This window comes from Episyrphus balteatus, chromosome 3 (genome assembly GCF_945859705.1).
Source record: "Episyrphus balteatus chromosome 3, idEpiBalt1.1, whole genome shotgun sequence".
Classification (NCBI taxonomy): Eukaryota; Metazoa; Arthropoda; class Insecta; order Diptera; family Syrphidae; genus Episyrphus; species Episyrphus balteatus.
The window spans coordinates 119,799,436-119,815,671 of NC_079136.1; the positions used below are offsets into that span (position 1 = coordinate 119,799,436).

At 25.0% G+C, this 16,236-nt stretch overlaps 1 protein-coding gene across 8 annotated transcripts in view; it reads left to right on the forward strand.

Annotated features, from left to right (window-relative positions):
• The window catches only part of LOC129916343 (neuronal acetylcholine receptor subunit alpha-7), a 235,269-nt gene that overhangs the window by 206,102 nt on the left and 12,931 nt on the right, over nt 1–16,236 (forward strand). For 7 of the 8 annotated variants that reach the window (XM_055996208.1, XM_055996207.1, XM_055996213.1 and 4 more), the window contains 3 exons: nt 7,538–7,647; nt 11,360–11,574; nt 11,654–11,827. In XM_055996208.1, the coding sequence (XP_055852183.1) occupies nt 7,538–7,647; nt 11,360–11,574; nt 11,654–11,827 (499 nt within the window). Of the gene's footprint in view, nt 1–6,000; nt 6,089–7,537; nt 7,648–11,359; nt 11,575–11,653; nt 11,828–16,236 lie in introns of those variants that run through there. The other variant, XM_055996215.1, reaches the window with a different exon arrangement.

Here is a 16,236-nt window from a genome sequence, read left to right on the forward strand (position 1 = left end):
AAAAATGGTGACTTTTTTATAAAGTTTTCTTAATAAAATAAAAAATATCGATTTTGAGAATAATTCAACTCAAACTTAACTCGAACAAGAAAAATATAAAGTAAATATTTACAAAAAAAACTAAATAAATAATAACTCTAACGCCACAAAAAAAAAATCGCTTTTTCATGTTTTTTTTTTTCAATTTCTTACAAAATCACAAGTTATTTAGTTTTGTGTTATTTTAAACTCACCTTTATTTTTTTTATATATCGCAATATTTAATTTCATAAGTTTTTATTTAGTTTTTTATTTATGTGTACTGTCCTTTGTACTTTGACCCATTTTGGAATGATATTTATTGATCAGAACCTTAAGGAAAAAAAAAAAATAATAAACAAAAATTAAAATATTAACTAAAATACTTGAATTAAAGTAATCGTACGATTTAATTTATTTTTAAACTTAAAAACAACAAAAACTTTTCACTATTTACAAAGAAAAAAAAATTAAATCATTTCACTTCACTTCCCAAAACAAAACAAAAAAAATATGCCAAAAAAATATCATTTCATTGTGAATTATGGGTCTAAGGAGCATCCATTGTTTTTAATTTTAGATATTAAAAAAAAAAATGTTTAACAAATATTATTTTTTCCATAAACATTAAATTAAATCCTTATAAGAAAAAAAATTAGTTAAGAGATACAAAAAAATTAAAAAAAACTAAATATTTTAATATTTATTTTCCTACCCTTGTAATTCATTTTGGAAAATAAATATCTCATTTTTTTTTTTTTTTTATTTAAATGTTTGCACAAAAAAAAAATGTTGTATATCTTTAATTCTTAATTTTATGCATATTTTTGTGTATTTTCAAGTTTTTTTTTTTTTTTGAGACGTATATTCAGTGATTTTCGTATTTGATGTTTGTTTTATTGTGTTTTAAGGGAAAATCCTTATATTTACAAAAAAAAAAAAAAATACTTATGAATAAATAAAATATAAAAAAAAAGAAATCGTGCGATTACTTCTAATTCAAAATATATAAAAAAAAAAATAATTAAATGGTTCTATGATATCAAAAAATATTTTTACCCAAAATGAGGAGAGGTAATAAAATAAATTTTAGTATTTTTATTTATTATTTATTTTAAATTCTTGATGATTTAGGGGTTGCTGATATAATATCTCGTCTCAATGATAAATTCTGTCTCTCTGTTTACTTGCCCCATATTTACTGTCGTCGTTCACACAGTAAAAAAAATTTACAAAAAAAGGGAATTTTCAAAATTTGTCCTTAGTGCATAAATATTTTTCTCATGTCGATATTGTTAACATTTTACTTCACAGGTGTTACAATACTTCTGTCGCAAACTGTTTTCTCATTATTGGTTGGTAATGTTATAACCAAGACAAGTGAAGCTGTACCATTGTTAGGTATAACATGAATAAGAAAAAAATACACTCGCACACAAAATTCAAACAACAACAAAACACACTAAAAACTTAAAACAAAAAAAATAAAAACAAAACAAAAAAGTTATTCCTTCTCTTGTAGATTATACAAAAATTTATCGCTCTGTCACAAATAAATTTAAATAGAAAACAAAACCAAAAAAAAAAAAATATTCTATTTAATTCGATGAGAAGATTAAAAACAAAAATTTTATATACCTATCTGCATTTTGCTAAATTTAAATGGAAACAAACTAATAAACTAATGAAAACAATATAAATACAAATTTTAAAATACAAAAAAAAAATATCGTGTGTGAAAACTTCCTCTACCCTTAAACTTTTATACCACTTGCCTACAAACTCTTGTGTAAAAATACAAACAAGACATGAAAGCAACCAATTTCAATTAGAAAAAAAAGTATTTTAATTTTCAAACTTAGACAGCAGTAGGTCTTGCGCATGATACAAAAATCAAAAAAAAAAAAAAATTAAATCAAAAAAATAACTATTTTTTTTTTATTATTAAATCTGAACTTTTACCTTTGTTAATATAACATGTTGACTTTACAACATATTTTTAATCTTAAAAAAATATAACTGAATTAGAAGTAATCAAACGATGTATTATAACATGTTTTCTGACAATGGGTGGAGTTCAAATAAAAAAATAAATCTTTAAAAACTATATCTTGTCTGCATAAGTTTTTAAGAGTTAAAAATTATAAAAATATAATAAACAAAAAAAAAATGCTTTACAAAAATTGCTTTGTAAATATTCTGGGCAGAGAGTATATTTTGGCTGTAGATTCTGTACAATTTTAAGTAAAAAAAAATTAATACCTTCTCGTACTACTTACCTTTACCTCTTACCTTGTGTGTCTTTTATAATTAAGTTGACTATTTTATAATTTTTTTTTTATTTTGTTGATTAGGTTGTTAAACTTATTTTTCTCTAATAGCACATCAATAATTTTGAAAAAAAAGAAGGGTTTTTTGTTATAGAAAATTATTTTAATAATTTTAATATAAGTAAAAATTAAAATTTTCCAAAAAAAATATTTTTTTTTTATAAATTTTTTTTTTTTTTTTGAAAAATGAATAAAACGGCATACGGATTTTTTGAAATTGTAGTTTTAGTTATTTATTAACAATCTCTAAAAAGAAGCATACCAACTTTATTTTAAAAAAGATTTTTTTCAACAAATTATTTATATAAAAATATTTCATTTTTTAAACCACTCGAAAGAATTTGAATTTTGGTTTTGCTACTTTTTTTCGGTGCTGAAATTATTTTAAGAAGTTATTTTATGAATTTTGTGTTTTTTAATGTTATTCTTAATCAAATTTACCAAACCTTTAAATAAAATGATTCAAATTATAATTTAAGAACAGTAAGAACAAGTTCGTGCGGCCCAGTTTAATTTTATTTGCAATAACATTTTTTTTTTAATGCAATTTTTGTTTACAATAATTTTGTCTAATTCAAAAAATTATGGAATAACAATAATTCTTTTTTGACAAACAAATTTAAATTTGAAATAAATACTACCCTGATTAAATGGAGTATTTGTACTTTTTTCCTAGTCTTATCTTCCTTATATATTTTTAAAAGATTTTTTTTTACATAGAAATGTTTGTTTTTTTTTTTTTTGATGTGCTATTAGAGAAAAGAAATAAGTTTCTCATTATAAATGTATCCAAATCCTGCAAGGTCTGACTTGAATAAAACAAAAAAAAAAAAAAATGTAAAATGCAAGATATTTAGGACACTGTCTCAATATGTTAGGTTCGCCAAAAAAAAAAACGTTGATTCTTTAAAAAAAAATGTATAGTGTATGTTGCTCGCACTGCAATATTTCAAATGCTAAAAAAAAAACAACAAAATTATGTATAAAATACATACAAAAATAAATACATAATGCTTTGCACAATATCCTCTCCTTAATTTTTTTGCTCTTTTAGTTAATATTTAATAAAAAATAAAAAAAAGAACAAAAAAGACCTACCCATTGTAAATATATTTAAAAAAAAAATCTTTTAAAAAGGTGGGTTAAGAAAAGTTTGAAATATAATTTCCCTTCCTTTATACTATTATTTAAAAAAAAAATAATAATTTTGTAGTAATTTCTTTATTAAGTAATAATTTACCTCTAAAGCCCCTTCACAAGTAATTTTGCTTTGAAGTAGAAATTAGTAATACGTTCTACTGCACTTTCTAGTAAAACATAATTCAAAACAAACAAAAATCAAGTAGTCATATTTGTATAGTCATCATTCATTATGTCTGTGTAAGCATTACATGCAAAAAAGCAGCTTTGCAACACGGCGTTTAAAATCAAAAACAAAAAAAAATCCTCTTAAAAACAAAATAAATTAAAATATCAACAAAAAACAAGAATTAAAAAAATCTCTTTCTCTTTTCACTTAAAAAAGCTTTTTAAATTATATAAAAAAAAAAACTTGCTTTTACCCTTTTTTCCCTTTACACAAGCTTTTATATAATATTTCTTTTTTATTGTTAAAGTTTTTTAACTTGACTTTGAAAAAAAAAAAAAAAAAACAACAGAACAAATCTCTATACTTTTAGATAAATGAGGTTTATTTATTTTCTACTCTTTATACGCTTATATACCTATGTTTAAAAAAATTAAAAAAAAAAACTCAAATATTTAAACTTAATCAAAAAAACAAAATTCCTCTTCTTTCCAAGTATCAAAAGCGACTAATAATTTTTTTAAGATTAAAAAAATCTTTTTAAATAAGAACAAAAACTTAAAAAAAATTTAAATTTGTTTTATTAAAAAAACATAAATATTTAAAATTTAAAATCCATAATAATTTTTTGTTTTGAAACAAAAAAAAAAAAATAATAATAAATCCATTAATTGTTTTATCTCAAACGTCTTAATAAATTAAACACATTTTGTATGTTTATATACAATCAACTAATAAAATTAATATATATTTATGAATATCCCCTCCGCCACCCACCCAAAAAAAAAACTCATTAAAATTCGCCCTTAATATTAAACAAAATATTTTTTTTTTTTTATTTAAATTGATATTATTTTATTTTTTTTAACTGTTTTTTTTTTTTATTTTTTTTTTTATTATTTTCAAAGGCACATGTTTCGTTGGAATTTATATCAACACAAATAATAAATAAATCACACTTTTAGAAAAATAAATAAATTCTTTATTCTGTAAAATGTACCTAATAAAAATTTATTTTTCAAAATTTAATCAAGATTTATATAAAAAAAAAAAAAAAAACGAGTGTAAATATTCATAAAATATTCTCTTCATCTAACGAAAATGCCAAAAATTAGTGAAATATAATGTGGTAGAAGTTTTGAAAAAAAAAAAAACTTGATTTTGAAAAATCTTCCAAAATTTTGTCGAAATTATATACAAGAACAGTTAGTTTTGAACTTTTCAATTTAAAACTTTAAAAAAGGTACGTACTTTTTGGGTAAGAGTAATTTTCCTTAAATATTTTTACTAATTTTATTAGATCTTTGGAAAAAAAAAAAAACAAAACGATTTTGAAATTTCTTTGAAGTAAAAACAAATTATTGACAACTCCCAAAAATCAAGAGACCAAATTTTTTGACGATTTTCAAAGGGCTGAGCCTCGACGAAAAATGGTCGCACAGCCGTTTCAAAAATGCGAAATAAGAGTCTTAGTTTTTACTTATTGGAATTTTTTTTCGAGTAGCTTTTCGTTCGAAACCTACTGACAAAAATATTTCGAATTTTTGTTTGCTTCTTATTTTGGTCTACGTACCTGGAAAAAATTGATTGGCTTGCTATTTGTTTTTTAAACACTCGAAAAAACATTCATTCAAATTAAGCCAAATATTTTGTATAATCAAGTACTAGAACCAAATTTAAGTGAAATCAATTAAATGAATTAACCAACATCTCTTTAACTTGAATCCTTTGCAAAACCATAGCAAATAAATTTGTGTCAAACTTTTCCAACATAATATTTCACTAAAACATAAATTAATTAATTTCACGATAATTTCCATTTCAATTCTTAAAAAATTAACTTAAAAAAAAAACTTTTAATTTTTATTGTTTAAATTATTTTATTTTTAATTTCAATTGCGTGTGTAATTGTGTAGAGTATGCTATGTATGTTATATATGTTAAAATCCATTTGTTAAAAGAACACATGTTCCCCTATTTAAATAAAAAAAATATTTACCCTTTATTAGATTTAAAACCAAAAATAAAAACAAAAAAACAACCAAAAACTAAACGTAGCATTTCTTAAATAAACAAACTTTTTTTCTTATTAAATAATGAAGAGCTTAAATAAATAAACTAAACTTTATGTACATTAAATAAAAAGAAAAATATATAAATAAAATGTATTTATTTGTTTTATTATTTTAATTAAATAAATATTTAACTAGACTAAATAATCAAAAACTTTCTATTTCTATAACTAAATAAACAACAACATAAATAAAATTTAAATAAAAAAAAAAAAAAAAACAATATAAAACTTAAAACCAACAACTAAACATAAAAAAATAAATATTTAAACAGAAAATACGTCTTTCTTAATATTGGAATGTGTTATGTTGAATGCCTTCCCAGTTTTGGATATATGGATGTGCCTCTTCTCAATGTATTGGTAAATGTGAATTTTTTTTTTTTGAAATTTTTCTGTTTTAATTATTTTTCATTCTGTTGATTTTTTTTTAAGTAATTTAGTAATATATTTTTTTTAATTCATTTTTTTATATATGATATAAATAATATCTTATAACCTCACAAATAATATTTTATTAATTTTTTTTATATTTGATAAATTTTTTTTCTCTGTTAAAATTTATTTTGCCAGATTTTTATTTTTTTTAACCAAAAAAAATCTCACCAAATAATTAAAATAAAAAAAAAAACAACCTAGAATAAAATAAAAAATAATCTGAACAAGAATAAACATAATTTTTTTTAAATAATCTTAGCCAAAAATTATTAAAATTACTTAATTTAAACAAATAATTTTAAACTTAAAAGTTAAAAAGAAAAATTATGATTATTTCAGCATTATTATATTTTTTATTATTTTTTTTTTTAATTTTGTGCCCCCTCAAAAAGCATTCCACCATATAAAAGATTTGTCACTGCAAAAACTTTAAATAAAACAAAATTCCCTCCGAATCATTAACAAAAAATTAATAAAAAATTAAATATATCAACAAATTCGGCGAATAAATTGCATTAAACATTAAATAAATTTAAAAAAAAAGAAGAAGTAAAATAAAACCATATCGCTTATTAATTAATTTTAAACTTAAACTTAATTTTATCATCTTTATATTTACATATAAAAATATTATTTATTAATATCCTTTTCAACTTCATTAGAAAAACAAATGCGAAAATCACTTATATCTTTAAATTAAAACAAAAATTAAAAAATATAAACAAACATTAAATTAAAAAAATATATTATATATTATCATTATGCCAGTGTGCTACTGCTAGCTTTCATCATGAAGAAAAAAAATATGAAAAAAAAACATAATTATCTTTTACGCATGTCATTTAGCATTTTAGTGTGTAGTGGGTAACATAATAATAGTCGTCTATCATTAAAGCTCAAAGCAAAGCATAAAATCTGCACGCTCTTCATATTTCATTTCATTTTATTTTTTTCGGTTTTCTTAAATTAATTTTACTTTTTTATTTATTTTTTTTTTAAGCTAAAATCGATTGCATGTTTATAAACTAGGAGAATTTTAGTCTATCGTCTATATATACCTTAATTAAACTGCTTTAAAAAAATAACCAAAATTTATTAATTGGCTAATTAAATTGTATTAAAAAAAAAAAAAACAATACACAAAAAAATTATTTTTGAGAAAAAAAAAACAGTTATTATTATTATACTTTGTAAAATTCAGTAAAATTTTTCAAATTTTACATTTGATAAATTTAATCTCTTTTTTATAAAAATTATTAAAATATTTAGACATATTGAATTTGATACTAATATATTGTTTTTATTTTGTTTGTTTGTCTTCGAAAATATTACAACAACATCCAACTATACCACTTCATATACGATGAACATCAGGCACTTACTTCAATTGTATTATGTTCATGGTGGCGTCATCTGTTGTGCTAACAGTCGTGGTACTAAATTATCATCATCGCACTGCGGATATTCACGAAATGCCACAGTGGGTAAGTGAGCAATTAGTTTTTTGTATAACGTAAAACAAAAATATATTTAAACAAAAATTTAAACAATTAACAAGATTTTTTGAAAATTGTGCTGGTTCAAAAACTACTATGCAATTTGAAAAATGTTAGTTAGGAGATGATAGACTTACTCAGGAGTGGAAAACAAGTATTATCAACTAAACATTCCTTTCTACTCGAGCAGGAGGTAATCTGTAGTTCATGTGCTAAATCTACCAATCAATTACTAGTAGTCTACACTCTACACAAACGGAAAAAATCAAGAAAACAAAACAATTTAAAATAAATGAAAACTACTTTGATTTAACTGTTATTTAAAATGTTTTAGCTTTGAAAATGAATAATTTAAAATCAAAGTGAAAAAAAAAACAACAACCTCAATTTGTTTTTCTCTCAGTGTACCTTCTCCAAAGAAACAACCCTGGTCATCTGAAAATTAAATATGAGATCATTGCCTTTTGTCTTGGTTATACAATACATAAAGTGTTTTTGCTGAGATTTTTTTCTCATTTTATGGCTTGGTTTTTAAACTTTGAATTGTGAGAAAAATTTTAATACAAATATGTTTGTACATTAGAGTAGTCCATGCTTGTATGGGAACAATAAAATTTTCAAATAAAACGTTGAGCAAATTTCGTCAATAGGTAGTACACAGACTTTTTATTTGCACATTTTGCTTATTATTTATTATTTTTTAATTATTGCTCACTTTTTTTTCGAAAAAAAAATTTGATATGTTTTATAAAGACAAGTAAAACTTAAATAAAATATTTGCTTTTCAAAAAAAATGAAAAAAAAAATCAAGATTATTTACAAAACCTAAAAATTGAACTGTTACTAGCGCTTAAAATAGCGAATTGAAATTTCACATTTGAAATAGATAAGTAGGTATAACAAATTTAGCGGGTGGCTCGACCGAGAATCGGAAAAAATATTTTTTGGACCTCACTATTGTACATACAAAATTTATAAACTAAAGAACAAACTTTTACCGTGCACTAAAAACTATAAAATATGTAATTTAGTTGACATACATTTTTATGCAATTAGTAATTAAAAAAAATGGAAGATTTTGTTCAAACAAACACGCGTCACGAATTACACATTGCCTATTCAATTAAATTATTTTATAGTTTATAGTGGGAGATATAAAAGCGTATTTTTAGTTTTTTTAAACTATGTACTGTACATACTTTTATTTTTAATTTAATTATAAGTTTAACTTATTTGTAACTGGAATTCATTGAATTCAAAATTAAATAAGTTAAAATTTTTTTTTTTTTTTTCTAGAAATACTCACATATTTTTTCAGAAGTAGGATTGCATATTGCATTTACAGTGCTGTTCGTAAAATGTTGGTCAAACTTTTTTTTTCGATTTTTTTTTCGAATTTTGCCAAATATGTTTATGTACAAGTACATATGAGAATTTGTTTTCTTATGCGATTTTTATCGTTTTGTAAAACCTTTAACTCCAAAAAGAATTATACAGAAAAATTCTTTTTTAAAGTACCTGTCTCATTTTTAATGATTTAAGAAAATAGCTTTATTTGTGCAGTGATTTTGTTTTTTTATTGCTTCTCAGAAAAAATAAAATGCACGACTGGGGCCGCACGTACTTGCTCTTATGTTATCATACCTTTTATGTCAAAGCTTTTTTGTAAAAATATTTTGAATTGGTTATAATTTGATTTTTTAAGGAATTTCATAAGAAATGCAAAAATATGTAATTTTTTTTTATAATTTCTTAAGCCATATTTCCGTTATCCGTATTTTTTGAGAAACACTAAAAACGCAATTATGTTAGATTTACGTACAACATTACGTGTGTTAAATTTAATCAAAATCGTTAGAGTAGTTTTCGAGAAAATTGGAATAACTCATTAACGATGCACGGGAAGAGCCGACATCGGTGATTTAAAAAAAATTTTAATATCATATTTTCACACCTGTCTCATTTTTAATGATTTAAGAAAATAGCTTTATTTGTGCAGTGATTTTGTTTTTTTATTGCTTCTCAGAAAAAATAAAATGCACGACTGGGGCCGCACGTACTTGCTCTTATGTTATCATACCTTTTATGTCAAAGCTTTTTTGTAAAAATATTTTGAATTGGTTATAATTTGATTTTTTAAGGAATTTCATAAGAAATGCAAAAATATGTAATTTTTTTTATAATTTCTTAAGCCATATTTCCGTTATCCGTATTTTTTGAGAAAAACTAAAAACGCAGTTTTGTTAGATTTACGTACAGTATTACGTGGGTCAAATTTAATCAAAATCGTTAGAGCCGTTTTCGAGAAAAGTGCAATACCTCGAACATTTTGTATGGGAGGTATATGTTCTAAGCAAGATATTACAAAACAAAAAAAAACCAACCTTGGAAATTACGAAAAAATCATCTTTACCAAATTTCAAGAAAAACCGTTCACCCGTTTAGGCTGCAGCTTCATGTACACCTTTTTTTGACGACGCACAGACGCACAGACGCACCGACGCACAGACCGACGGACGTCATGACGAAAACCACTTTTTCGGACCTCTCCATCATCGTAATGTTAGTTTCAATTAAAACCTCGAATTTTTTTTTGACACGAAACCAATACTTGCCCTATAGAGCAAGTAAAAATTATATTGTTCTACATGTCTTGAACTCAAATCAAAAAGACCTGACACCAGGGCACTTCTTTTCCCATACTATATACTTTTGAAAAATCCGGCTTCAGCACAGGCTTGAGTGCTCGAAGTTCTCTTCTTATGAGCCTTTTTTCCCACCTACCTTAACGAAATTACTTTCCTCCAGACAGATTGTTTTTAAGATGCACCGAAGTCTAGAACCACTGTTACATCACCAAAAATGTATCTTTCACTGCGGTCGTCATTTTTGACCTCCCTGAGTTTCTTTCTGCTGGTAGCCAAATGCACCTTTTATTCAGAATAATATTGACTTGTATGCGGTATTTAAATAATATTTTGCTTACTTGTCCCAAGAGAACCGAACCCTTAGCTCTCATGAACTCCAAGAAATGTGATAGTGATGATATGTTTGACCAACATTTTTTCGAACAGTACTGTACAGTGCTGAACACATTAATACCACATTTTTTTATTTACATAAATTCATTTAATTTGAGTAAGCAAAATTTGTCAAAAAGAATTGCAAACTAATTTCACAAATAAAATCAATTTTTTCAACTTCGAAAAATGTGTAGTACGAGAAAACCGCAAATTTCTTAGACTTTTTACATTTTTTACTTTGAAATTCAAAAGGGTGCATTTTATGAAAAAATGTTTTTAGAAACCAAACCAAATTTGGTATAATTTAATCATAAACTACAGCTACAGCTCTCTAGGTTCAAAACTTCTTGAACGAAAATCACATCAAAATTTGGAGCCTGGTGTAAAATAAAAGCTTCCCATTACAATTCAATGCTTATGTGATTATTCTTCAATTCATAAACCGCTTAGAATAAAAATACAAAATATGAGAATCTATTCGAAAAAATTGCCATTTTGTGATCCTAGCTTTTGTTTGATACCTATGTGGAGTGAAAATATAATTTCACAGAACCATTAGAAATTAACACCCTGATGCAAAATAACTCCTACAGGTCGGTCGGTCTAACTTAAATCAAAAATTTATATTAATAACTAATATTGTATATACTTTCATTCTTTTTTTTTTTTAAATACAGATAAAATCAGTTTTCCTACAATGGCTACCATGGATTTTACGAATGGGTCGGCCCGGTAGGAAAATAACTAGAAAAACAATATTGCTAAGCAATAGAATGAAAGAGTTAGAATTGAAGGAACGTTCTTCAAAATCCCTGCTGGCCAATGTATTAGATATTGATGACGATTTTCGGCATACAATATCTGGATCGCAAACAGCAATAGGATCATCGGCGTAAGTTTTTTTTTTTACATACATACCATATAAAACAATTTTTAAAATTGAATTTTCTTTCAACAAAAATTTTTTATAGAAGCTTTGGCCGGCCGACGACGGTGGAGGAACACCACAACTCTATAGGATGCAATCACAAGGATTTGCATTTAATTCTTAAAGAATTGCAATTTATTACGGCGCGAATGAGGAAAGCAGACGATGAAGCGGAATTAATAAGCGATTGGAAATTCGCTGCAATGGTTGTGGATAGGTAAGTGTTATATATAATTTTGTTAAAGTAGTTTATTAAAAAAGAATTAAGTTATTATTTAGCTCTCATATTTTCAAAAAAAAAAAAAACTGCAAGTCAAAAAAACCCTTTAAACATAATTTTCAAGATATATAGTCAAATTGAAACTATAAAACAAAATCCAAAGTAATGTCGCATCTAACCATATCCCTACTGAAACAATAGGTTATAACTTCTTTCAAAGCTTCTTTAAGACTTCTATAATGCTTTTATAGGGCTTCTATAAGGTTTCTATAATGCTTTCTTCAGAAACAATTTCCCAAAGAAATTATATATTCATAAACTTTGTTAAATATTCTTTAGATGTTCTTGGCGAACTTCGGTAAGACTTCAATTAGTAACTTTATAGAAAATTAAGTGAAGAGGGGATTTTTAAAGTCTTCCTTAACAGCTTCTAAGCTGTTTTATAGAGGAATTCGGTTTGACTTTCTAAACAAAATGTCGTTTTTAATAGTTTCATCGATTCCCAAAATGTCATTTAATCTTTCTTGCATTAAACGGTGACTAACTTTTGCTGGAACACTAGATTTCTTCGATGTCCGGACAGATCTTGATCTAAATTTAAAACGATACAATTTTTTAAAATTGATGTCAACAAATTTAAATAGACAAAGTAGTGTGACAATCTATACTTGAAATATGAGAATTAATTATGAAAAGTTCATTACACGTTATCTTAGGTCCTCATCAGGGAGATATTATCACTTAATTATGAATTTGGCTACCTCATGTTCAGCTCATATATGTAAATATATGTTGTGTTCCATACCTACATTGCATATAAAGAAAGTCTATATAACTTTCTAATGTCCTGGGAAATATATGAATGGAAGGAAGAAAACTCCTTCCTTTCTCTTCTTAGCCTTCTTCTGGAGTAGTATTATAATGCTCCCACATTTTCATGCTTGATAATATTTTAATTAAGAAAACTATATTATAAGGATGAAGAGAGGGAATTTGTGGGTGTGTACTGTGTATTGTGTATTGTATAGGGTTATGGCCAAATAGGGGCCATCGTCGTCGTTTACTTCGAAAGCTTAGGAATATATGTATACATTTGTATACTTGGGATGAGCCTATCGGGTGAATTGCAAATTACTCTAAGAGACGTATAATAAATTCAGTTAGGTACATTACCCCAGTACCTCTCTATATCGCATAATGTAGAAAGAGGTACCTTTAACATATGTTTATAAGGAGACGAATCTAATAATGTATAAAGAGGCTGAGATTTGGCAATGGGTTTTCATATAACACAAATGCATATTATAACTTGAAGGCATTTTACAGAAGCTATGGAGGACATAGAATCAATTTATTATGTAGGATTGGGTCATGTGTTGCCTTGAGATATCTTTTTTTCGTTATGCTAAAGGAGCATATAGATTGTTTGATAAGCTAATTGGTTTGTGTTGAAAAAAAAAAATCAAACACAAAGTTTATCAATTAGTCTATGTTAATTTGTTCTAATTGTAAATTAAAGGTTCCAAGAATATACCAAAAAAAAAAAATATTCACATTTTCCTAGGCACAACAACTTATTCAATTTTTAATGTTAACTGAACTCAAGAGGGTCATTTATCTGTGTATAATAATTACATCTTAAGATCTTTAAATTTTTTAAATGACCAAATGTTTCAAGTATTTACTTATTTTAAATATTTAGTTCGTTTTTCTATATTGGTTTTATTTTTGGCAATAACTTTATTCAATAAGGAAATGCTCTGGTTTCAATAACTGGTTTTAATAACTACATTTGAGTTGAAGTATTTTAACTACAAATGTTTAAAAAATAGTCATTGAAATCAGATATGTTCGACGCAGTTCAAATTAATTACTCCACTTATATCAAAATTGTTGCTAATTTGAAAAAAAAAATATATATCCAAGAAATAGCATAGTTCTTTTAGAACATTTCGTACCATATTGGACTTTTATTCATTTCATTTAAATCTTTTTCAGTAAATAAGTATATTCAAATGCTTTTTTTTTATAGTGGTAGCAAATTCTGTATCGATTTTCAAAGATTAAACTTATCTGGTCACTGTGGCGTATGTGGAATGTTTTTATTTTGAACACATTCTTGATGAATTTTTTTCTTTTGCCAGAACAAATCAGCCCTATTATAAAAGTCCTGCGTTTAAAGCTTAAAAAAAAAAGGATTGTAGAGTAAAGTCATGTATTGTGGTATACATATGTTTCTTTTTGGAATATATTTCGGAAAATATTGAATCAAACTAATCGAAAATTTGTGAAGATGTGCAATGGTATATTATTTTCATGTTTTGAATGTTTTGCAGTGATTTTTCGTTTCAGAAAAAAAGTTTTATATTAAAATGTGCAATGACCTCAAAAAAGACACATTTGGAAAGTGGAGGGTAATGTGGTACACATACGTCTGCTAATGTGGCTCCCAAAAAAAGTTCACGTAACCGTTTTTAAAGATTTATCAATTTTTGGAAAAGTATGGAATATTTTCGTGTTTTTGAGTACGCATTTTTCGTTAAAACAAATGTTGTCACCTATGGCTTCAAAAGACGTCCTTCTATTGTCTTTAGTTTGTTAGAAAACAATGTGTACCACATTACCAACCTATATCACATTACCAGAACTTACTCTAATCAGCTGGTATTTGAATTCTCAAAACTGCATCTCTGTAGTTCTGTAAAAAACGAAAGTTAAAATCAAATTATTTGTTAGGTTTTATTCGGGAAGCTAAAAATACCGAAATTAATTTTCGAACATAGCCGAAAGTAGAATTTAAAAAGTGAGGCCCCTTGTTCTTTGGGGAAAAATTCTCGAGTTTATTATATCTATAAACCATATAAAATTTTCAAGGTATTTCATTCTTATCGACACTTGCAATAAAACGACTTTTTTAATTTATCTCAAAAATCTCAAAAAATTCGGGTTTCGAGTTTTCTTTTTGTCATGTCGCCAACCAAATTTCTTTAAAATCTATTTAAAGTAAGTTATAATAACCAAAAATTTATTTTATATAAATAATTGCTTTGAACTTCAAGAGAAAGTACTTGCGACGCCGTGCATTTAAATTCTACATAGTGTCATCATTTTTACTTCTTGGAATAAACTTTTCATGAAAACAGAGTTAATTTTTTTTACATTACTTTTAAGCCACACTATACCTATATTAAAACCAATAGGAAAAGGGTAATGTTTTGAATTGATAACTATGAAGCTTTGAACTAATAACTTCCCGGAAGAAAAAACTATATTTTACTGTAAAATAATTCCACAAATGATTTCGTATATTAATTTTGTTCAACAAGTAACATAATTTGTCTGAACGTGACAGACTACTACAAAATTGATACAACTTTAAGGCACTTAGAGCCGTTTGCTGAATCGAAACTTAAGCATTTAAGTTCAACATAAATCCTTATTTGACAGTTTACGCAGAGGAAAAAGTAGAGAATAAGAGTTTATGTTCAACATAAACTATCAACAAATGGCTCTTAATAATTTAAGTTTTTTTTTACTTAAAGATACAGGAGATTATACTCTTTTGGCGTTTTAGAGTAAGAGTGCCAAGTAACAGTTTTTATAAATATCGGTTACCAAATCATTTATTTCTTTTCTGTTCGGAATTTGTTTGTTATTTTTCGAAACGTCAACTCTTCCAATCTTAATACAATTTCACATTTTGTTTAACTATTTTATAGAATTTGGGTAGATAAGATATTTTTAATGTTTTGTCATTTTCATTTCGTTTCTTGATTGCTTTTTTTCTTAATTTACTTGATTCGCATTTTCAGATCAATTTTTTTAAATTTTTTTAACATATTTTCAATTCTATTTTTGTCAAAAGTTGGTAATTTTATTAACTTTTATTAAATTTTTGTAAAAAAAAAAACACTGTCGTACCTGGGCGAAACGCTTTATAAATTTTTGAAGTTGAGGTCACTTGAACTTATATTGAATAATAAAATCATTGGTTATTATGCTTCTGATCTAGTGAGACCCAAGTCCACTGTTATATTTTTTCTTGAAGATTGTGTTGGTAACTCTAGGTTTATACTATCACAACCATTCTCCTTTCTCGTTTCTATATCCATACCCACATGTTCCAATAATTGGTCTTTCTTCCGGTCGGTTGTCTTAATCGAATTCAGGTATTAAAGTCTATTAAATTCATTACGGCTCTTTATTTACCCTATTTATAAAAATGGATGTCCTGCTTTGATTTCTACAATTTCTTCTCCAAATCGTCAAACATTAGCAATTACAATAATAGCCCCCTTTATCTTTTTTCTTGCGTTTATATTTCTTTTAAGAAAATAAACAAAATTCCACTTAAGTTTTTATTTAAAAAAAATTAAATCATTTATTTGGAACATTCAATATTGTTA